The sequence below is a fragment of the Cheilinus undulatus genome, linkage group 8 (assembly GCF_018320785.1).
Source record: "Cheilinus undulatus linkage group 8, ASM1832078v1, whole genome shotgun sequence".
In the NCBI taxonomy this organism is placed as follows: Eukaryota; Metazoa; Chordata; class Actinopteri; order Labriformes; family Labridae; genus Cheilinus; species Cheilinus undulatus.
The window spans coordinates 47,023,300-47,047,173 of NC_054872.1; the positions used below are offsets into that span (position 1 = coordinate 47,023,300).

The 23,874-nt window shown below is 41.6% G+C and overlaps 1 protein-coding gene across 1 annotated transcript; it reads right to left on the reverse strand.

The window, feature by feature from the left end:
• On the reverse strand, positions 1-23,874 carry ptpn23a (protein tyrosine phosphatase, non-receptor type 23, a). Its single transcript, XM_041792971.1, has 24 exons — positions 23,648-23,874; positions 20,226-20,300; positions 19,237-19,364; positions 18,718-18,794; positions 16,889-16,938; positions 16,670-16,801; positions 16,512-16,592; positions 16,302-16,433; positions 16,136-16,183; positions 13,809-13,865; positions 13,636-13,694; positions 13,467-13,546; positions 10,553-10,667; positions 10,394-10,459; positions 9,831-9,976; positions 9,302-9,619; positions 9,034-9,188; positions 8,613-8,944; positions 5,651-8,270; positions 4,344-4,528; positions 4,132-4,236; positions 3,834-3,972; positions 3,553-3,666; positions 1-2,009 (listed from the first exon to the last, which is right to left on the reverse strand). Exons 1-24 carry the CDS (start codon positions 23,729-23,731, stop codon positions 1,416-1,418), a joined length of 5,892 nt encoding a protein of 1,963 aa, XP_041648905.1. The 5' UTR covers positions 23,732-23,874; the 3' UTR covers positions 1-1,415.

Genomic DNA, 23,874 nt, shown 5'->3' on the forward strand with positions numbered 1-23,874 from the left:
CATTTTTTACAATAATGAATGAATGAATGATGTGAAATTTATCCAGAAGGACTTGTTTTAATAGTCTAATTTTATTTAAGATATTTACAGTGTTACAGAATGAGAAAACTTAATAAACTTGTTAAAACGTGCTGATTTGTATGCTGCTCCGTGTTACAGACTGTACTACACGCGCTGATTGAGATGGGGAGGGTCAGTGTCCTTACATTTCTCCACCCAGCTCCTCTGGCCGTGCATCCTGTGTCCTTAATAACACCATTAAACCTCTGTGATGATCACCTGCTCAAGTGGAGTGCATGCTGGGAGTTGTACTTTTGGGCCCAGACCTGTAGCAGAGGAGCAGATTTGGGCCAAGATCTGGTGCTCTAGAGCAGTTTTGGGTCAAAATCTGGCGAAATGCAGACCTGGGACTAAGTTTTGGTGCTGCAGTGAAGATCTGAGCCAAGCTCTGGTACTGAAGTGCAAATATGTGTCCAGATCTAGTGATGAAGTACAGATTTAGACCAAGATGTGGTACTGAAGTGCAAAACTGGGTCCAGGAGCTACAGTCAGAGTTGGGCTAAGATCTGGTGCTGAAATGCAAACTTAGTTCCAGATCTGTTTCCAAAGTACAATGATTTCGGCCCAGATTGGAAAACCAAATTAAACAGCAGGGTCCAGATCTGTTGTACAGATCTGGGTCCAGATCTGGTGCTTTAGTGCAGATCTTGGCCCAGATCTAGACCCACATCGGATGTTGAAGTAAGGATTAGGGCCCAGATCTAGTGTTGCAGTGAAAGTTATTGCCCGAATAAAGTGCTGATGCACAGATTCGGGCCCAGGTCTGGTGTTGAAGTACAGATTTTGAACCCCATCAGATGCTTAAGTAAGGAGTAGGGCCCAGATCTGGTTCAAAAGTGCAGATTTCAGCCTTTTAATTAGTGCTTAAGGGCAGATTTTGACCCACATCAGACACCAAAGTACTTAGTACAGATCTGGTTCTAAAGTGCAGATTTGGGCCCAGATCTGGTTATGAAGTCCAGATTTAGGTCCACATCTGATGCTGAGTGATAGGTACGGCCTAGATCTGATGCTGCAGTGCAGATTTGGGCCCAGTTCTGGTGCAAAAGTGCAGAACATACATACATGACAGACGTAGAAAAAAAAGCAGCAAAAAGCGACAGAAGGAATGAAGGAACACAGACGAGTGCATAGTGTTCTGGTCCCAGAAGCAATCTGTGATGGAAGGAGAAGCGAGTGTTTTTCCAGCCCCTAAAGCAGAAAAAATACACATAACTTCAAAACTGAACCCCTACCATCTGCCACCAGGCACGTCTTGGTAATCAACACCGCTAAATGTCAGGATTCAGAGTTTTTTCTTCTTAAAAGCAGGATTAGAAACAGCTGAGAGAAAAGCAGCAGCCTGTGGGCCCATCTCAGGTCTTGTTGAGGCTCCACAGAGGATCCAGGCTGCTGAGAGGGTCATCCCCTTCCTCTCCTCGCGTCCCGTGAAGACCCTGACCCTCTGCCGGCTGTAGGAAGCTCTGCTTGGTAACCCGCTGCTTCCCCTTTCCTCCACCCTCCATAGAGAAGGCCTCAGGGGTAAGTGAGGCCAGCAGCTCCAGAGAAGAAGGAGCTGGAGCGGTGGCAGGTGGAGGCGGGCTCAGGCTGGGTGTTGCCTCTGGGAGTGGCTCGTGATTGGATGGTGGCGTGCAGGGCAAGGCAGCATCCAGGCCATTTGGTGGAGGTGGAGACTGAGTAGGGGAAGTTAGAGGCGGGCTAAAGGAAGAGGGAGGCTGGGGGTCTGACAGGGGAGAGGGATCCTGGAGCGACTGTGCATCTCCCAGAGAAGTATAGAGGTCAGGGAAGGTCGCACTGGCCTGCTCGTCCATACTAAAGGGGGCGTCTAAGGTGGGGTCTGTAGCGCTGGGTGGGCGGATGCTGAGCTTAGCAATGGTTGCCTGGATAGAACTGATGGGCATGTCACCCCCCAGGACCAGATCCTGCTGGGACTCCTGTCTCGAGTAAGGCTGAGGAGAGGAAGAGAGAAATTTTAAGATAAAAAATAGACAAGTAGACAAAATGTCTCTAGCTACATCTGCTGTGAAAGCTCTACTGAGAATAAAAGAAATACCTCATCTGTAAAGAACTCGTAGGTTTCCTTTAAAACAATCAGGAAGGAAAATGTCAGAAAAGAAACATGAGGACTCTACTGGGCATGATCAAGAATCTGGAGCTAGGAGGGGATGATAGTTAAAGATGATACTATGGGATTAAAATTCTAGTATTCTGAGAGCACCTTCTAATGCTGAAAAAATAAGAGAATATTCCTGACATTTGTTATTATGTACATTGAAGTTTTAATAATGAACAAATCAGCTAAGAAAATTTGATTTTGCTGCCTTTGCATTCAACAAGTCTTGTACAAAGAACTCAAATTCTGCTACTCCAAATCAAACAGTAGCTGTAGCTCCACTTAACAGCAAATGCCACGCTGCCATCATTCTCTTTAACCTAAATGTAACAGTCATCTCATAGAAACAGGGCTGTACAGCTTTATTATGATCTCTAGTTGTAGGTGGGCTGTGTCAGCTTATACCCATACTACATATAATCAAATCATTGAGTGACAGCATTCAGAACATGAATGTTAAGGTTAACCACTAAATAAATACTAATTGTTAATAAATATTTTCTGTATGGCCAATTTTTACAGCCGATACAGGCAGATTTTGTCAGTTTTAAATATTTGCTTAAATCTTCATATCTATCAATACCGATAATTTACTTTTCAAGCTAATATCTGATGATACCAATAACGAACCGATAATATTGGCATCCCTTATTAATATTGATCAGCTGCTGATTATACTGCATTATAGAGGAGACATCAGAGGAGATGAAACATGCGCCTGCCAAATCAGCTCAGGCAGAGGACAGGCTCAGCTCAGCCACTGAGTCACACGGATGAGGAAATGCATGTCTGGTATTTTTGCATGTCTGCAGGTAGATTTGACTGGTTGTATCACTGTCTGAAGCCAGTTGCCTCACCCGAAAGTACACACAATATGACTGTTGCATTGAAAACAGTCATATTAACTGTGTCATTTCCCCACTAGGTAGCATTTTTAAGGAGGTGCAGGTCAGCATTGTGTGAAGCCGGCTGTGCTACAAGGACCAGCCTTCTGATGCAGCAGAATAAAGCAGGTTTAAAATCTGGAATTTCTTCGCTGATGATAAAAATGCTCAGTCTCACATATAAGACGGGATATATTCAGTTAGAACTTTAGAAATAAAGGATTGCCCTGGATTTTAAAATTGTTGAAAAAAAAAATAGCATAGGATTAAACATTTTTAAACTTATTTAGACATTTTAATGTTTAAATTGTACATTTTGTACCTTTCATTCTAACACTGGAATTACTAGAATAACATCTACTGTTTTTGAACTAAATAAAGGAGGCTGGTAATTTCTACTGGACAGAGAAGCACTTTAATTTAACTAAGAAGCAAGTAAAGCTATTTTAGATATGGTGCACCTGACAAGGGTTTTGGATTTTGTAGGTGTCAGACCTTTGTGGATGCAGATGTTGTGTTCTTGCTGCAGGTGGCGGTAGTGATGCCGTGTCTCTGAAGGACCTGCTCAGCATGTTTCAACACTGCTTCATAGCAGAACTTAAGGTGGAGCTGTTGAGAGTAAAAAGCAAAACAGGAATATGAAGCAAATCTGATTTAAAAAAATGCACTTTCCTCAATACATAAAATACAAATGAAGACGTCTAAATTCAAACAAGTCCCCTTAGCTTACTGTGATACAATTCAAAAACAAACATCCTAAATTCTGTGATTCTGACCTTCTCCTGCAGCATGTTCTTCCTCTGTTGTCTCATCTTCTTCACCAGCAGAGGGAGGTCTGGGATTCCGTTTCCTGCCTCCAGCTCCTGTAGTGCAGCGTACAGCAGGCAGAAGGCGCCAGTCCGTCCCACACCCGAGCTGCAAAAGGCAGACAAACAGTAGAAAATGCTATTTTACCACATAATAAATGTGGACATGTTAAAGAACATAGAAATTTGTATTTTGTTTGGCTATTTAAAAATGTCTAATGAATGACTTCTTCCTCATGACTGTATGAAAAAAGTTTTGTATTCACACCTGCAGTGCACCACAACAGGTGTATGTAAGGGTCTCTGGTGGAGGTAGTGTCCATGAACCTCCTGGATGAAGCGCAGCAGGTTGCTCTTACTGTCAGGAAGACCCCTAATGAAAAATATTAAGATATAAAGTCATTGAGACTACCTGATGACATGGAGGTTAGAAACTTTGCTACAACTACACTAAACCCGCATTATAAAGAAAATACTAACAGCTCAGGCCAGGAGGTGAACTGAAGATGAACCACAGTGCGTTTCAAACTTTGGTCGCGGTACTGTAGGCTGATCATTCGCTCCACGTGTGTCGGTGTCGTCTTCTGTGTGGTGAGGCTGAGGGTGATTGGTCCCTGAGAGAGCTGCTGCCCACGCTCCGTTGGGAAGTAGCGCACAACCTTTCCCTGAGAGATTGAAAAGACAATCTTCAAAACATGGACAGTGACAACAATGATGGTAAGTATCTATAATTTTACAGATACATACTTATTTAATTCCCAAAAAAAAGGATTATAAAGTTAAAAAGAATTTGAAAAAAATGTAGAAAAATGAAAATTTTACTTATGTAAAGGCTAGCTTAGATAAGATCAATGGCTATTTCTTGTAATAATAAGAGTAACATTTGCCAGAGATAAAAAGTGTAATATAAAATGGTTACTATTACATCTATCTTCAATATAATAATTAGAATAAAGGAAATAACTGATCATGTGGTATGTTGAGAAGTAACAAATCTGCTTTAAATGGGCATTGTTTAAAGGTCACATATTTTGAGAAAAGTTTATATTGGTCTCAGAGGTTCCCAAAACATGCCTGTGAAGTTTGTTGCTGAAAAAACACTCCAGCATTGGATTTTTGCATGTCTAAAAACCCCCGTTTCAGCCCTGCTCAGAACAAGCTGTTTCTGTGTCTGTGGCTTTAAATGTTAATTAGCTGTCTGACCCCGCCCCTCTCAGTGAATGTGGCACTCAGTTGGTAGCTGAGAGGAGGATAAGGAGAGGAGGATGGATCCTTCTTCCAAGCAGGGAGGGCCAACCAAACCTGGGGGCGGTGCTAACTCCCCACATGACATCATGAGGGCAAAATCTGAGACCAGCTTGTTTCAGCACACATTTTCTGAAAACTGGAGAAAGACAGTGGGGGAGGGAATGGATTTATCTGATTCTTGGGAGGATTGGACAGGCCAGAGGCACATATTTTTGTTAGAAAAGCCTGAAAAAGTAATTTTGCATAATATCTGACCTTTGATAAAAGTCTTTTTAAAACTACTGTATCAAAAGGTCACAACTTCAGATTTTAATTTGCAGTCAAAAGTCTTTACATACATTAGAAAAACAGTAAATGTTGACTTTCTGCGTTTGGCAACAACAGCTTGGAAAAAGGGTACTGTTGAATATGGAGTGGGTACACCCCTGACCAGCTCCCGTCTATTTTGTTAATATTCCTAAGCATAATACTACGAAGGTTTTTTGCAAAACACACTTTGATCAATTTAATCTAAAACACAGTAAAACAAAACTTTGTACCTTTTCAAGCTCCTGGTCTGAAACCAACATGACTATCAGCGACACCTTCTGCTCATAAACCATCAGCCAGAAGTCTGCCGCTGTGCCGGTGAGCGGAGCCTGTGTTGCAATAAGGCGTGGACAATATGGAGACAACTCCTCCACATAGCTGGCATTGATGTAGTCGTCTTTCCCTGACTGCAGCACCACGCGGTTAATGTCATAAGGCATGACATCCTGGTGGCGGTTCTTCATGGTGTAGCAGCGGGCGATAGCGATGGAGAGTTGGCGTGCATCCTTTTCCTGCTGGTCCTGGAGCTCTTTCCAGCGGGCATCCAGCACAGATAGCCCACCCTCACTCTCTGAGGGGTGCTCCAGGGAATCTACCTGGGCCCTATAACGTTCAAGTTCACCATGAAGACGGGCAACACGCTCTGGAGCTTGATATGGGTCACCCTGGATCACAAGAACTCCCTGAGAGCTCCTTCTTCGACGTTCTCCATCCTGTGGGTCGGCTTTGGTGGGTTGGAGGACATTGGTAGGAGCCTTGGTGCCTCCTGGTTGGCTCTCAGGGCTCGAAGAGAGGAGGTCATCTGTGCTTGAGTTCTGTCGCTGAAACAACGATGTGGCAGGAGAAACAGCCGAAGGAGAGGGAAGAGCGGGAGGAGCTGTGCTACCAGGGGTGGGGGCTGGTGTGGGTCTCTGCTGGGGGTTTAGACCCAAAGAGGCAGGACCAGGAGAGGGAGAAGGGGAGGGGGAAGGTGAAGGGGAAGGAGCGACAGGGTTTGGAGGTTGAGCCACTGGTGGCCCTCCGGGAGAAGGTTGGATCATGTGCTGGGCAGGGGGAATGTGTGGACCATGTGGGCCCATGGCAGTAGGCTGCTGTGGGGTACTTGGAGGTACATTAGCACCTGGACCTGAAGGGTACATGGTTGGGGGCTGTGGGCGGGTCATTGGAAGAGGAGCCTGAGGTTGTTGTGGGGGTGCAGGTTGTGGTGCAAGGGGCTGCTGAGGCATCATTGGAGCCCCTCCTGGGTAGCACACAGCTCCAGAATGAGGGGGCTGAGCCTGTGGTTGGCTGGGCATTCGAATGGGCTGCTGGGGCATGTTTGGTACAGGAGGCTGTCCAGGGTGTGGGTGATGTGGGGGTAATGCACTTGGTGGCATCTGTGGCATAGGGCCCCTTGGCATGTGGACCTGAGCACCAGGGGCGATATGAGGCTGAGAAGCAGGAGGCATCTGTGGGCGCAGGGATGGGTGGATGGGCTGGCTGGTTGGAGGCATGTAGTTCTGAGAAACTGGGGGCACTGGCTGGCTTGTTGGGGGCATGTAGTTCTGAGAGACTGGGGGCATTTGCTGACTTGTTGGAGGCATGTAGTTCTGAGAGACTTGGGGTACTGGCTGACTTGTTGGGGGCATTTGTGCTCTGGGACCTCCTGGTATTTGTATCTGAGAGTGGGGTGGAATCTGCTGGGCATTAGGGTGCATTGTGATATGTTGCTGTTGGGGCATCATGTGTTGACTGGGGAGTCTAGGGGGCATTTGTTGGTTGGGATGGGGCAGGTAGGCCTGAGATACAGGAGGTGCTGGCTGAGAAGTTGGGGGTATTTGTGGATGTCCAGTTTGAGGTGGCAGAGCACCTGGCATCATTTGAGGATGCTGCTGAGGTACGTAGCTCTGTGGTGTCTGGTAGCCTTGGGGTATCTGTGGCCGGGGCTGGTAACCATTTTGCTGATGTGGTGGCTGCAGCTGACCTGGGTATGCCGGCTGGTACTGGGGAGGAACGCCAGGTTGAGGGGGCATATACCCATGTGGGTATGCTTGTGGTGTCTGGAGAGGAGGATGAGGGCCTGGAATAGCCCTTGGACCAGGCTGGTAGCCCTGAGGCAGTGGTTGCCCAATGGGCTGAGGGAACTGCTGCTGCTGTTTCTGCTGCTGTGGTTGGGCTGCAGGAGTTTGTGGTTGGCCATGCATTGGCATTCCAGGTTGGGGCATAAACTGGGGGTAAGCCCCCATCTGTGGGGGTACGGTGTAACCTGTTGAGGCTGCAGGTGGGACAGGGGGGTGTTGTGTGGGGGCGTAGCTGGGGATTGGGGCCTGGATACTATCCACAGTGGTGGTTGAAGGCCGAACTGGAATGGGAGCAACAGGGCCAGGTTGTGGGGCTTGAGGATGTTGTGGTCGATAACCTGGCACAGCTGCTGGGGTTGGCATGTGTGGAGGCATCTGTGGGAGGGGGCCACGGGGCAGAGGTCCTTGTCCTGCTAGAGCTCCAGATGTAGGAAACTGAGCAATCCGTGCTAGGAGTTCAGGGGGAGGCAGGTTGGCAGGAAAGCGAGGAAGACCAGCACCTGGAGCTCCAGGCCAAGGAAGAGAGCTGCTGCCACCCAGGTTAGCACCAGGGGGGATGAAGGCTTCAGGGCCGGGCATACGAACTGCAGATGTAGGGAGCGACGGGATGTCAGGGGGGAGGCTGCGGAGCTCCTCTGGTAGGTCACCCCCTAAGGCCAGTATGGCTGCACTTAGCTGCGCCAACTCAGGGTCATCCAGGCTAGAGCTGGCAGAGTCAGCATCAGGAACCTTTGTCATCAAGGTCGGCTTTGCTGCTGTAGGCCGTGCAGGGGGCTTCTTCTGTGACTCTCTGGAGGGCAAACAAAAAAATAGAAAAACTGTTATTATTTTTATAGATGATTAGGAGGAAAGTCAGGATATGTTTGTAGCATAACTGCTTTCACTAGAAGTCTGAATTGTTCTATAAGAATACCTAGATGCATTTCAACATTTGACAGGACAGAGCAGATACTTTCACCACAGTCTAAAGGAGCCAGAGTGTTAACTGTGTTTATTGTGGTTTTCAGATCATAGGGTATATAATATTACAAGTTTAATCATAATCTGAGAATATCTGACTTCTCTCAAATTCTTTTCCATCACAAAGTTTGCTTTTAGATCATTTAAATCAGTTGTTCAATAAGGGACCTACTTTTCCAGAATGGGCTTCCTCTCCTCTGCCCTGGTCTGACACAGGGTCTTTGCTCTCTCCAGCAGACGTGAAGCTTTGGCCTCCAGGTCTTCATAGAACTCCTTCCCTTCTTGTGACTTTTTCATCAGGTCTTCATAAGCTTCGTAAGAGCCTACCAGTCCCTGGACGGTGCTGTTCCACTGCTGTTCAGTTTGACTGAGGCCCTTACGTACTGTGGCGTACTGGACGTTTGCCTCAGTGAGGGCCTTTAGGATGTTCTCCTGAGCTGCCAGATTCTGGTCAATATACACCTTCACCTGTTCATACTTCTTGAGCTGCTCCTCAAATATTTGCTGCAAGGACACAGGTTTGTTAGAGCTCTCACATATTAAGTTTACAGACTTGCATGTTCTATATATACTTGCCACTTGAATCTTTATACCTTAATGTCTGCTCTATCTGTAGTGACCAGGGTGGAGGTGATGTCGTCCTGCTGGATCAGGTCTCGAAGCTGTTTCTCCAGGGAAGTTCTTTGTTCCCTCATTTCCTGTACTTTTCCTAAGATCCGCTTCATACACTGCAGCCCAGCTACTTCCTCTGCAGAAACAAACACAGCAAGTACATCACTCTAAAATCTATTGAAAATATTTTACAGATCTAATTCAATACAGCTGATAAAACTCATTCATCATTATCAAAAATATCCTCACCTTCATTGAGCTGAGGCCGGGGCAGAGCCTCTTTCAGGCCCTCCAGTGGTCCCCCTAGCAGTCGCAGGTTGCTGATGTGCAGGTTCATGGCCCTATGGAGCTCTGTGTTGGTGAAGCTAGCCTTCTCATGAGCCTCCATGTACTTCTCCAGGTCTCTGCGAATCTCAGCCAGAGCCTGGGCCTGTGCTGCCAGGTGTACCTCGGCTGCAGCAGGGCCACCAGCCTCGAGGAGAGCTCGCTCACCAACCTCGTCCGACTCCAGGACGTCTCTGATCTCCTTCAGGGATGATTCCACATCAGTGAAGACTCCTGAGAGGCCTACAAAGGCAAGGAATGTGACAAGCTTTATTTACAAAGAGGTGTAACAGAAGTTATTTTGGGTTTATGAACACACTTTAGCTCTACAGCCAAATAATAAAATCTGAAAACTTGTTTCCCACTATGTTAGTGATTCTCAAAAAGTTAAGAGTTATTAACATGAAAATAAAGCAAAAGTAACTGTGATTGTTAATGTAATCTGAAGACTGACCCTGCATGGACTGGATGAGGCTCTTGACGGTGTCGGGTCGTACACTGAGAGCAGCACATTTCTCCATCAGGACTGGAGGGATGTGGCTGTACATGTCCAGGTTATCCACAGATTCTGGCTCCAAGCCCAGAGAGTCCATGAACTGCCTGCAAGAAGAGACTTGACCAGTTGGTTTACATGGAAAAAACTGATAAAAAAATAAAATACTTTCCCATTAAAACAGTATTATCAAATCTAAATATTCTAACTCACTCTATGGTTAAAAAAAATTACAGGAAATCTTTATGAAGCACTTTGAAGGGTGCTATTGAAGGTGCTTAACCATACATATTTTGGCAGATACATGGTAATGTCATGTTATATATTGAGGAGATAAATGTTGTAATTCACAATCCCTTAAATTCGTGGCACAGTGTGAACTGACAAAGGGGCCAAAAAATGTGCTGTGGCAGTATAAATACGACCCCCTCAAGGTGTAATGACAGAGGAGCTTCAGGACAGTGTTGCTGTAGAAATGCAATGTGAAATGTGAAAACACCAAAATGTAAAAAAGGACAACTTACTCTAATGTTTCATTCTTGGCATCGATCTTGGCCATGACGTCTCTCAGCAGTTTGGCCTTCTCCTCACTGTGAAAAGGAGAAAAATAACCAGATGCTTTACTGATTAAATTTAGACTTCTAAGCCCTCTGTTTTCAATAAAAGTTTCAATGAAGACACACCTGTACAGTGAGGAGGCTTCGTGGGCTGCCATAGGCACCAACTTAGCAAATAGGTCTGGTCCGGTAACACTGGGGTCTGTGGGGTTCACTGGCAGAGCTCTGACCAGTGGGGCACCTGGAAAGACACAAAGGAGCAGGTTTTACTGGCACAGAATTATACTCACAATTATCGATATCAAGAAGAAAAGATGTCAAAGTATGCGGTTATTAACTTAGTTTGTGCCTTAAAGATTTTGGATGAAATGCAGGCCAACAACCAGAAATATTTTTTTCAATTATTAGTCTCTTAACCAAAGAGCAAATTATCCTCATTTTCAAGTTTGTAAAATATCGATAGTAGTTTTCTTCCTCAATCAGTATATCTTTCAACTAATAGTTTTGAGATCTCCGACAAAAACAAGTGCTTTGAATATGTTAGGAAACACACAAAGCAGTAGTTGAGTTTATTTGATATTTCACTGAGCCTGACACTGAGAGAGAATCCAAACAATCTTAGGTTCTTAAAGGATCACATTATTTCAAATTTTAGTGCAAATGGTATAGTATGGTAAAAATTGCACAATCTAAGATCAAATATGGAAAACCATAATCAAACTTTAAAGCTTGCTGCTGAATCTCAATCAATCTCTACATCTATTGATAATCACTGCCAATTATCCAAAAGAAACTTCATAACTCTGGGAACAGAGGCAAACTTTTCTTCAAGGCAAGATTTCCTTTTTTATGTGGCATTAATATCTACAATGTAAACTCTATCATTTCTTTCATACCTGGAGTAGTGCCATGCAACTCATCAGTCCATCATTAAATGCACATAAGATATTGCGTCTTCACTAACACACAATAGTGTCTTTTTAGTGGTATAAACCAGTGTAAATTTCGTCGACTAAAACTATAACTAAAAACGTTTGTTGACAGCATTTTTTCCATGACAAAAACTAGACTAACAAAAATAGATCTATGATGACTAAAACTGACAAAAAGCAAGTTTAGTTTTTGTCAAGATGACTGAAACTAGACTAAAATGTAATGTAGTTTTTATCTGACATTCAAAACCCTTGATATTTCTCCACTGTGGGTAAATCTGTCAAAAACAATGCAGCTGTAGCTATTCTGCATCTCAGCTGTAGAAAGCAGGGACCCCAGGTTTAGCAGAGTGCAGAGAACACACTACCATGAATTGTTACCAGATTTAGGCAAGAAAATAAATGCTCGGACTAAAAGCAAAGACTAAAATGTGAGTAAATTTTATGGACTAAAACTAGACTAAAATGTTTTTGTTCGTCGACTAAAAGTAGACTGAAATGAAAAGGGTAGAAATTATTAAAATGTGACTAAAACTGAAAGACATTTTATCTAAAGACTGTATTCTTCAAATGATGTAACATTGAATGGGCATAGTCAGCAAATTTAAAGACCCTTCTACTGCTTTAAAAATTGTTAAAACCCACTGACAGATGAAAAAGATGGTCAATAGCACTGATTTGTTAAAAAAAAAAATAAAAGAATGAAAAATGGACAAAAAAGGTTTTTGATACTGGTGTAAATCAAATAAAGCTGATAACAAAATTTTGTCATAAATCTTAAGAAATTCTATGTATTTTTCTACTGATGTAAGAAGTAGTTGTAAGTCATGGCACTGTTTGTAGAAAAAATAAAAAAAGAGTAAAGTTTTACCTGGCCTCTCTTCAAGAGGAGGAAAAAAACCATTTCAGGTCATGGAAATCTGACTACAACGTCAGACTGATTTGTGGCTCATAGATTGTTGGCTGTAAAAGCAAATGTTTGTTTTCAGAGAAAAACAAATCTTCACAAGAATACTGTCAATGTGAGCTGGTTGGCCTGTCCAGAAAAAGTTCAGCCTGTTTGTTGCTGTCAACACTGAACATTTTATCTGTATACTCTGAAGCCTGCTGATAGGTGATTGGTCAACACAGCTCAGACTGCAAATGTACTACAAATGGAAACAAGAGGACTTAACATAGTGAAATTTACGACCCTGTTTACAGATTCTACATGTAGAAATAGAAATTGAGAGCCACTAACCCCAAAATTTGACCCATAAGTGTGTGTATTTTGCATCAGCCATGGCTTTCAGCAGTCAAACGTGGCTTACAGGACTAAGAAGAGTCTTGATAAACTTCAACTCCCAGCTTTTAGTTGTAGATCTCTGCTGACAGGTCTAGTTTTAGTTAACGCCCATCAGTGTTTCTCATTTAATATCAATCAAACAGCATAACTGTGGCTGGATCAGGATATATTTCTAACTGAAATATTAAAGAGAATACATTACCCTGTAAATGAACCACAGCATGTGAGGGCTGACTTCAAATGGGAGAGCTCACACCACAATAATTCACAAGAGGAACTTATTACCAGAAAGCTTCTTTCTGTTTTCCTCATGTGGTTGTGAGTGGTCTTTTTTCTCAGCAGAGAACAGAAACAGGGGAAAAGCAGGAGGAGACTGTTCGTAAATCGATCTCAGATGTTGTCACTTTCCTGGATGGATGTAAAAAAAAAAAAAAAAAAAAGAACTAAATTCCCTCCAGACTTTGCAGCAATATCCAACGATATTACCTCCTCCTGAGATGTTGCATTCAAAAATGACTGCCAAAGAGACGGATACACCAATATATAATGCCTCCAGCGGTGTTAGATGTGGTTGTTGTTTCCGAATGGCTTTGGCCACGTAGTACAAGTAAAATAACTTAGAGAAACCTGATGAGTAACTCACTAATTAAACGTAAAGGATATCCTTATAAATACTGGCACACCCAGATAAACACAGCAGGAGAGACGCAACCCTCATCTCACTCTGCATACATATACTGAGGATATTGCATCATGCAAATGCAGCTTTGCATGTACACTGTGACAGCAGTGAATTCAGGATGCTGAGGCTTCTTCCTCTTACCTTTAACAGAGGCCAAAGACTCCAGAGAAGGAACCGTCTCGTGATAGATGAAGTCATTGTCTTTTTTGGCTGAATTGAACCTGCAGATTGAAGTTCAGAGACATATTTCTTCAGAGACGAGAGCAACTACACAAATAGACTAATTTATAACTGAATATGTATTACTCACTTTCCCCCAATAACATCCATAGTGAATCTCAAAGCCTCCTGCACGCTGTCGGGCTGACCCTGATCATACAGGGACAAAACAAAGCAGAGCTTTGTAAAACAATGGGAGCGCATACAAAGACAGATTACAGTTGGAATGAAATGATCTCTGTTGGGAAGTAAATATCAGTGTACCTTGGCAAGCTTGATAGCTTCACTGAGTTTGTCCAAGGAGCTTTGCAGGTAGGCCAACTGTTGACACAGGGAGAAAAGTGAGTGACAGAAAGATATGCAGCAGAGCAAAATCTGGAGCAAGATAAGAGAAACTATGACATATCCAGCTGAAGATAATCTTTTACAGCAAAAAACTAGCTTGTGGTGTGGAATTTAATCATTTTCTACTATAAATCCTGAGACACGATGACTCTGTATTGATGTAGTAACTGAACATAATCCATTATCACACACTGACAAAGCTTGGAGACTTTCCTGTCATGGCTGGGAGAATACAATTTACAATGTAAATAAACCGTGGTTGGCAATGATTTTTGAAGCACTTTCTACATGATAGAAACAGGAGGTCATATTCTGACAGCTCAACATCACTGAAAATGAAGGGTGCAAGCTATGAAGGGTGGATGACATTGAACCATTGACAGGATTAATATGAGCAAATTAATCAGAAGATCAGTCAAGATGCAAAGTCCTTTAAAATATGTTGTTGAATTTGGTTGAGTTTTCCTAAAAGTGAAAAGAACTACAGGGCATCATTACTGGCATAAAGTTACTGACTGGTGTTTCAAACAGCCATCAGCTGAACACTGATGCAGCGTTTGATACAAAAAAATAACCTTACACAATAGCCCAATCAGTATAAACCCCTTGCCGCCACCACTAAGTCCTAACCCTACATTTTGTGAGTTTCATCTAGAGGTAGGATGTCCTGACTGGTGTTGGAATGGAGGGGAAGAGAGAAGTGCTCAACCTGAGATTTTCCAGAGGCTAAATCAAGTGTTGTGGGAAATCTTCCAGAATTCCTTGTAAATCAAGGCAAGATGGCTTCTCCATAAGTGTATAAATGACCAAAAACAATCTAATATCATAACTTAATGTTTCAAGGGGAAAGAAGGCAGTTAGAAATAGGGCTGAGCTGCAGACATATCAAGTTAGAAGTCAAAACTGAATTTGCTTTTTTTCTTTTTTTGGGATGTAACATTTGAACACATCGTGTTATTTTATGTGCATCACTCTCGCTATCATTACATCTAATATAGTGAGAGTTCCTAAACACATCAAAGATAAGTAATTTTCAGCTTCAAAGTCCGCTCATGAACTTCAATTATGTTGATTCCACCATGGATTTCTACACTGCATTAATTTTCTCAAAGGGGACATATTTTACCCCTTTAAGACGAGTTTATACTGGTCTCAGAGGTCCCCAAAACATGCCTGTGAAGTTTGTTGCTGAAAAAAACCCTCCAGTGTTTGGTTTTTGTATGTCTAAAAACCCCTCTGTTTCACCCCTGCTCAGAACGAGCCGTTTCTTTGTCTGTGGCTTTAAATGTTAATGAGCTGTCTGACTCTGCCCCTGACCACGCCCCTCTCGGCAAATGGATGTGGCTTAATGGATATGGCTCTCCTTATCCTGACCAGGAGAGAACGGCAGAACGTTCTTCCAAAATGGAAGGGCCAAACGAACCAGGGGGCGGGGCTAACTCCCCACACGACATCATGAGGGGAAAATCTGAGACTGGCTAGTTTCAGCACACATTTTCAGAAAATGGGAGGGGTGATTCTGGAGGGGATTGTGGACAGGTCAGGGGCATATATTTTTTTGTTAGAAAAGCCTGAAAAAGTGATTTTTGCCTAAGATGCACCCCTTTAACCAGTGGGAGTGCCAGCAAAGTTTGGAGCTCTCCACTCTGATCTGGGCAGATACAGAAGAAAACTGTCATGTAGCAGCTGAAAAAAGCAACTGACAAGTCGGGGAGTATTTTTAACATTGGAAAATGAGATTTTATCTAGATTTGTCAGGTGAATGAGGCCTAAATTGAGTATTCAGAGGTATTTCTGACTAGAAATAAGATGGACTTAAGTCCAAGGATTTGCAGGTGTTGCTATTGGTTATTTTAGCAAGTGCTTCTCTTATTATCACATTAATGAAGTTGAAGAATAGCAGATGAGTGCTGGTCTTGACCGGTCTTGATGGAAAATCCTGAGTCCAGCCAGACCAAGACCGAGACAAGACAGAGTAGAAATGCTCTCAAGTCTGAGACAAGACCAAGACATTCAAAATGTGGTCTTGAGACTGGTCTCCAGTGTCCTTACATGCTTCATGTATCCTATGGTGTTTTTATTTCTGTGTTTAGTCATCATTCAGCACTCTGGTGAATGTCAATGTTCTTAAAATGTGTTTCATAACTGAACTGGCTTAAAGCTGAAGCATTTATCTGAAAAACTCAGCACAACGACGACACCGCAGACAACTAATGGAGAAAGTTATTTGTGACATTTGGTCCTACCCGCTCCCCGTACTTCTGCTGCTCCTCTGCCTGTTTTCCCATGTGAAGCTGTAAATAAAAAAGAAAGACAAGAAGAACAGTTTGTGTGTCCGTATGCCAAGCACTAGTTTCTACATGTTCATCCACAATGAACAAACACAATTTGCCTTTCTCTCCTTTGACTCACATGTGCAATAGCAGCAAAGTAGTAGATCTTCATCTGGACCAGTTTCTTCCAGTCTTTCTGGATCTTCCCCAGCATGGACGCCGTCTCTGAGTTCTCCAGAGCCCTGCAGGCTTCTTTGTAGTAATCCACCACCTGCAAAAGGAGTCACAGTTATTAACCTCCATTTTAATTGTTGCTCAAAAAGATGTTAAATAATGATAAGAAGTGGACCTGAGCGCTGATGCGTGCGACCAGGAAGCTCTTCCTATTGTCCAACATGGATTTTTCTAGAAGACACTCCTGAGCCTGACCCTGGGAGGACGACACAGGCTGATGAGACAGTTTTCTGTGTGTGGATGTTTTTATGTGTTGGCTTATGTGTGACTCACCAGCATGAGGTTGATGTTAAGGTTAAGGATCTGGTGGCTCATGTCCACGCTGAAGTTGTGGCTGAAATGGTCTCTCAGGTAGGAGAATGCCCCCGCAGAGCACTGGAAGTGTGTGCAGGACACCTTCATTCCCTGGACAGAGAGTAGAAAGTCAGTGGGGCTTTGTGGAAGTGTGTGTGTGTGTGTGCATGACTGTTGTGTGAGTATGACGTGTCTTACCTCCTCAGATACCCTGTTATCCATGGCCCCGAGCATGGAGTGGAGGGCCCCTGCACAGAATCAACAAATAGGTTCAGTCTGACTTTTCACATTCAACAAATGATGGTCAGCTTGTACTATAGATAGACTACTATCTGCATTTAAAAGGTAAGGTGAGGTGACTCTGTTTATACCTGTAGGTAGATTTGGTTTAAAGCGAGTGAGTCAGCCACAATCAACATCACAGGACAGGACAAAACATGATAAAGTGAACACAGTGCTCAAAATTATAAAGGGGGTAACCCCAATCAAAAACAACATGGAAGACCAGGGGGAATTAAAGTCCAAACATAGGGCACTGTAAAAATTAGGTACATGAAAGTATCCTATCTGCCAATATCCTACCATGAAACTTCAGTGAATGCCCCTGGCTCTGATTAATAACATTACTCTTCCTTTATCTGGGACAGGCACCAATTTGAGGCCTTAAATTATTCTGAAACATAATAAATCTATAGAAATTCTATGAAACTTTGAATTCGCCCCAGGAGGAATAGGTGTGCACAAAATGAAGATATTAACAAATGAATCAAAATAAAACTCCCTCATTTGGTCTTGCTTTCAAAGCTGCTGTAATACCAGATTAACTCTAATATAGTATTAATGAAAATTAAATGATAATGATACCCGTTTGATACCACAGTAAGAAAATCAGATTTCATAGACACCCAGCATTGGGTAGTACCTTGCTTGTAAATGCAGACAAACTTCTGTGTGTTGTTTAAATAGCAACAAATACACAAAAACAAATATATAAATACACTGACAACTTTTGGAGAAGTGGTGGTGCAGCTGGAAAAGAGATTTTGTGCAACTGAGACAGCGCTCTGACTCTTTGGTCAAAAATAACATCAGTAAGTTTTGTTAAAAATTGAATACTTTTTGATAGCATCGATCATTAAAGACCAGAAAACATTTGATTTTAAGACATGTCATATAAAAGATCAGAAAAATACTAAACGTTTTGAACTCTATTTACTTTGTATAACAGCACATCTGTGCTGACATAACCCTCTTCAGACTGAATGCCTGTTGGCTACATGACGAAAACAGTGCTCAGCTGTCATAACAGGTGCATATACACTGCTTATTGGCTGTGTCACAGCACAATCTTCATCAATTTTACCTCATGAAATCTCCCTATAAATGTCTTGATAGTTGACTTTAAAAATGCCAGATGTTGGAGAAAAATTGGAAAATTTCAGAATAAAAGCATTCTGTACAAAAGTGGTAAGTTTCTCCACATAACTGCCAACCTGGGCTTTGACTTTAAAAAGCACAAACAGGAAGTGAAACCATACTGTGTCTATCTTGTCCATGGTATATTCTTCCAATGTAGATATACATTAGAGCGGAACGAATTGGGAGAATAACTTAATTGTAATTATTTTTTCCAATATTGGAATTATTGTGATTATTTTCTGGGTTCCTTGCCAAATGTAATTTTCAGCAAAAAATGAAAATCAAGCTGTGAAGAGGACGACCCAGTCTGGCCTCCCTTTATTTATCAAAGCTTATGGCAACGCCAGGAGAGTAAAAAGGACGAGGCTTTGCATTGAGATGGATTTTTTAACATAGTTCAATATTTTTTCTTTATGCCAAAATGATTTTTCAACCCAAGCATTTGCTTGCTTCAACTCCTTAAACATGAGGTGTTATTTCTCTCCATTTGTCCTTTGGAAAGTTTTTCAGTTATATTACATCAGTTCAGTTGGCTTTATTAGCCATCGTTTTACTTTCACAACTGGTCAAGTCTGAGACAGTAAACAGCTCTACATTGGTTTGCTCACCAAGATTGTAGAGGATGCAGGCCTGCTCATAGCTGATGTCATCATGGGTGACTGTTTTTCCAGAGAAAATTTCAGTCCTGCAAGCAGACAAACATTTAAAACACTGAATCACAACATAGAAGTTGAAGATGATTGAGGTTCAGAGTGTTTACCAATGTATATATGATTCTATGTTCATGCATATTTATGATAAAATGTCTGTTTTAGGAATATGCAGCTACAAAAGTGAGGTGTTCTGGTGATAAGCTATGTTATGCCCTGTAGAAAACATATTAAATCTAATTCTACAGGAAGAAAAAAAGGGCTCATTTATATTAGATCAAGACAACATGACAGGATCTTTACAGGGTTATAAGTACTTAATAAGTATTTAGTATCAGTCTGATCCCAGTAAAAGCAAGAGGAGGGGAAAACAAACAGGAAGTCCTAAATAGAAAGTGGTCATTAAACTAACAATTGGTCATACAGCAGGAGGATGGGCGTATCTATGTATGTGTGAGATTTTATGCGTGTTATTACCATGAGATGGGTACAGCAGCCTCCTGGCCTGTTCCCATGGGGACTCGGCTCTGGAGGTAATGCAGCTGGCCGAAATACTTCCTCAGTGTGCTGCAGCCCTCAAAATCCCTCGTCACGTTTACAGCGCTCTGTTAAACACACAAATATATTGTTTTTGTCTGCCACTTTGTCTTTCCACTTAGCTGAACGCCCTTTAAGTAGATATTTAAAGCTTTTAAAGGTGTCAATTGGAACTGAAGCCTCACACGGGATCACATGCCTGCTACACAAACACCATTACTGAGCAGAAATCACACCATATCACTGAGCAGTTAGATCAAGCATTAGGGCTTCCCCCAGGAAAGAAAGAGTACCAGGATGCACATTTATGATTATATCCTCATCAGTTATGTGCAGATTAGATCATATTTCAGCATAGTATCGACGCAAAGGGTGTTTTCAACCTCTGTGTCTGGGGCAGGACGAAGGATGTTAATAATGAAATATTTTTTAGTGTAACAGGGAACATATTTATCCTAAAATACTGTCAATATGTGTGCATTGTTGGTGCACATGATCCAAATATATCCACAAGGAGGCTCTAAACATCACATTAAGGCTTTCACATCAATTACCATGCAATTTAGCTGAGTACTTTATGGACACACACCAAGCAGAAGCAGTACTTTCCCAAAGACGAAGATAATAGTTTGAATAAAACTCCTTATTCCAAATGATATCACAAATATATATAGAGAGAGGCTTTAATCATTTTTCTAAATCTATTTATGTAACATTTTACACATCAGGGTATTGGACACTTGTCTGTTGATTAAAAAAAATCATCTCCTAATAACAACTCTAGTTTTTATCATGACAAACTGAACTGAAGATTGTTTTTGATATTTCATTTGTTCCCTTCTAACTTGAGTGGTTATTAATAGGAAAGATGGGAGCTTGAAGTTCTGCTATGAAATAACTCTGCTAAAGATGTTTACAGCAGTACTCACCTGTCGCAGAGTCTCCAGTTTTTTAAGCTGTTCGTTGTAGTTGTCCGGATTCTCTCCATAATTCTTTAGGATGAACTAAAGAAGAGATAGGAAGAAACAGTAGGTGAATGTGGCAAATGTATCAAATCAAGCTGCTTCTAAAAGTTTAATGTTAAAAAAAAAACATCAGACTGATTTTCTTAAAATATTTAAATAATCTGTCACCTTGAGCATGAGCCAAGAGTATAAACTGTCTCATAGGCACTGGAGTTCTACCATCATGTTCTGCCAAGACTTTCTCCCATCCCCATGAGCCTCTGTGCTGAACAGCATGCTACTTAATGCTGGATTGAGAGGTGAATCTTTCCACAGAAATACTCATTCCTTTGCTTCAGTTTCTTTTTATAATCAAATTATGAAAGCATGAGGGTCACAAGGTTTTAGGCTAAATGCACAACGACACAACATCATATGGATATTATTCTTTTTCTATCCACTACCACTGTTGTCCTGCCTCTTGATTGGAGTAAACCAGTGTAAATTTTGTCGACTAAAACTATGACTAAAAATATCTGTCGACAGCCTGTTTTTCTATGACAAAAACTAGACTAAGACTAACAAAAATAGATCTATGATGACTAAAACTGACAAAAAGTCGGGTTAGTTTTCATCAAGATGACTAAACGTAGAATAAAATGTAATGTAGTTTTCATCAGGCATTCTGTGATTTTTCTCCACTGTGGGTAAATCTGTCAAAAAACAATGCAGCTGCATCTATTCTGCCTCTCAGCTGTAGAAAGCAGGGACCCCAGGTTTAGCAGAGTGCAGAGAACACACTACCATGATTTGGTACCAGATTTAGGCAAAAAAAATAAATGCTCGGACTGAAAGCAAAGACTAAAATGTGAGTAAATTTTATGGACTAAAACTGGACTAAAATGTTTTTGAGTTTTCATCAACTAAAACTATAAAGGGTAGAAATGACTAAATGGGACTAAAACTAAAAGACATTTATTCCAAAGACTAAGACTAAATTGAAAAATAGCTTCCAAAATTAACACTGGAGTAAACACATGAGACTACCACTTATTTAGTTAAAAGACTGAATGACAACTGAGGTTTGCCAGTTTAGAGTACAGCATTAAATTCTTCCATATTATAATGACAAGTTTCAAAATTAGACTTAAAATAAAAACATTTAAAACACAGCTTTATTGAAGGCATATTGTATTAATGATGTTTATTGTATGGTAGAACTCAGTTATATATTTATATCTGCTTTTTTCATTAACTTAAAGTGAACATTAAGACAACATAGCTTACTTCAAATCACATATGAATCAAGGCAATGAAGGGGACGTTTATTGCAAAATACCTCATGGGAAATTACTAGGATGAGTTGCAATAACTTGAGAGCAAAGGTCTGGTATATTATCTTCATCGGGAAGGTTGTTTGAAACTGGGTCATCAGATAAAGATGAAACCAGGTAAATTAAAAATGTTGAAATGGCTTTTTACTGCCATATAATATTCAGCATGAGTCAGCCTGGCATAAGACATGCATTTCAGCATTGTGACTTCAGTCATTTTAAAAATGAGTATGCACTTCATTTATGCCAATATTTGCAACAAGAAGCATTACTCCTTTTCTTAAACATTATGTCCTTTACTCCAAACCAAAGTAATGTACAAATACATTTTTAAGTTTATGGCTATTTTGAAAACATACTTTGCATTTACCTTCAAAATGGTACCCCAAACAGCTGAAACCATTTACATTGACTGAATGTTGCTGTATTCAAATTTCTGAAACACTAGAGTGGAACTGATGGAATTTGAAAATCATCCTAAAAACATGCTGTGGCCAGTGAGCATAATGGCTTCTGCAAAGCCACTTTGTTTTACATGTCTTATTTGGTGTTATTTTGTTCTTATTTGCATTCATTAGTATCCTTGTGTCTACTGGTTAGAAGCTTTTATTAAAATTTAAAAAGCATCAGTTGAATATTGGTGTTAGAACTTTAAGTTTGTCTCATTTTGCATTGCTGCACTGGATCAAACTGATGGTTGTTGACTTCCTGTTCGGATACAGAGCTTCTTTAATTTTGACAGAAAAAAGGATTGAAGATCAAAGATGACATGAACTTAACAACAAAAAAAGGAATACAGGAAAAGTAAAAGGGTAAATGTTGATGAAACAAGTTGTAGCAGACTTTTGACTTGTCCACTGAGCTGTCTGAGCTTTACAAAGTAAAATGAGACTTTAAGAAGCAGTGGTGGTCAATGGACTCTATATTACAGGGGGTAATATACTGGGTAATATTTCAGTCTGGAATGTATCTGTACATTTAGAGACACTGTGCAGGAGTTGCAATTCTGGATGGATTCAGTCCAATGATATAGATCAGTGTTTCTCAAGTAGTGTGGCAAGGCATACTGGTGTGCCTTGAGCCAAGTCTTGGTGTGCTACAGGAATTTGAACAATCATATATTATTACTTCAACTATACAACAAAATAAGTGACTGTAACATGTTTTAAATTTTTATTTTGTTTGGATATGGATTGTCTTGAGATTTTTAAATGATCTCAGGTGTGCTTTGGGTAAAAACCACTGGTTTAAGTGACAACTTTTTAAAGCTTTGAAACCTTTTAGTTGTGTTGGTCATTAAAATAACAGCGGTTGAATTGTTTAAGGTTATATAGTATTGAAAAGTATCAAAGTATCAAAATTTGGCTATCTTACAGGTTACATTTAATATCGCTATGCACGATTATGTACATCCCTTGTGTAAATACATTTCATACTGCATAAAATCAAACTATGGCCTAGATCTTTTATGATATGGAGATACTGTAACAGGTGATACTTGTAAGTGCTGTTTCCCTTTTCCAAACTGTACACTGATATGCAAATAAAACACAGTATCCACGCTTAGTGACTTGACGAGCTGTAGCCATGTCTTTTTTCCCTTGGCAGAGATCCTATGTTTCACAGACAACCTGCTGTGCTGAGGTGCATGTGACAATGAGATCACTGATTATTATTTTTATGTCGACGCTCTGACTGGGCCGTGTGGAAGCGTGATCCTTATCTTAGCACTGTTTACCTCTGATGTTACTGCGTTAGCTTGTTTGGTATATATCCAACTAAGTTAGACACTCTCTTTATGGCTAATTGTAAACTTTGACTTGAGCTGCTAGCTTATTATTAGCTAGGAGGAGGCTAACGTTAGCAAACAAAAGGCGGTGGTCTTTGGCAGAATCAGACCTTAGCTAGCTGGCCAGCAACCCGTTCTGGAAGATTCCCCAGACAGCGACAGCCATCTGGCTATTTAGACGTTTGCTAACGTCGCCGTCTTGATGAGTTTATCCTGTCGTCTATAATCCTTGTTTGTTTGACTTTCGACCTCAGCCCTGTTGCTCCATTCCCCACCCAGCTCACCTGCCTAACGGACGGGCTGAACTGGAACTCCCCAGCCTCCTTCAGATCCAGCCAGATCATCGGCATTCGGGGGACCGCCTCCATCGCGGCCGGCTCTACTGGGGGCCGTCAGCCGCTACGGTGTCAAAACCACGTCGGTAGTTTTGTGGACGTTAACGGTTTTCGAAAAGGTAGCTTTCCTCCAAACAACTGTGTCATGTATCCATTTACACTCCAACCGGAAGCTG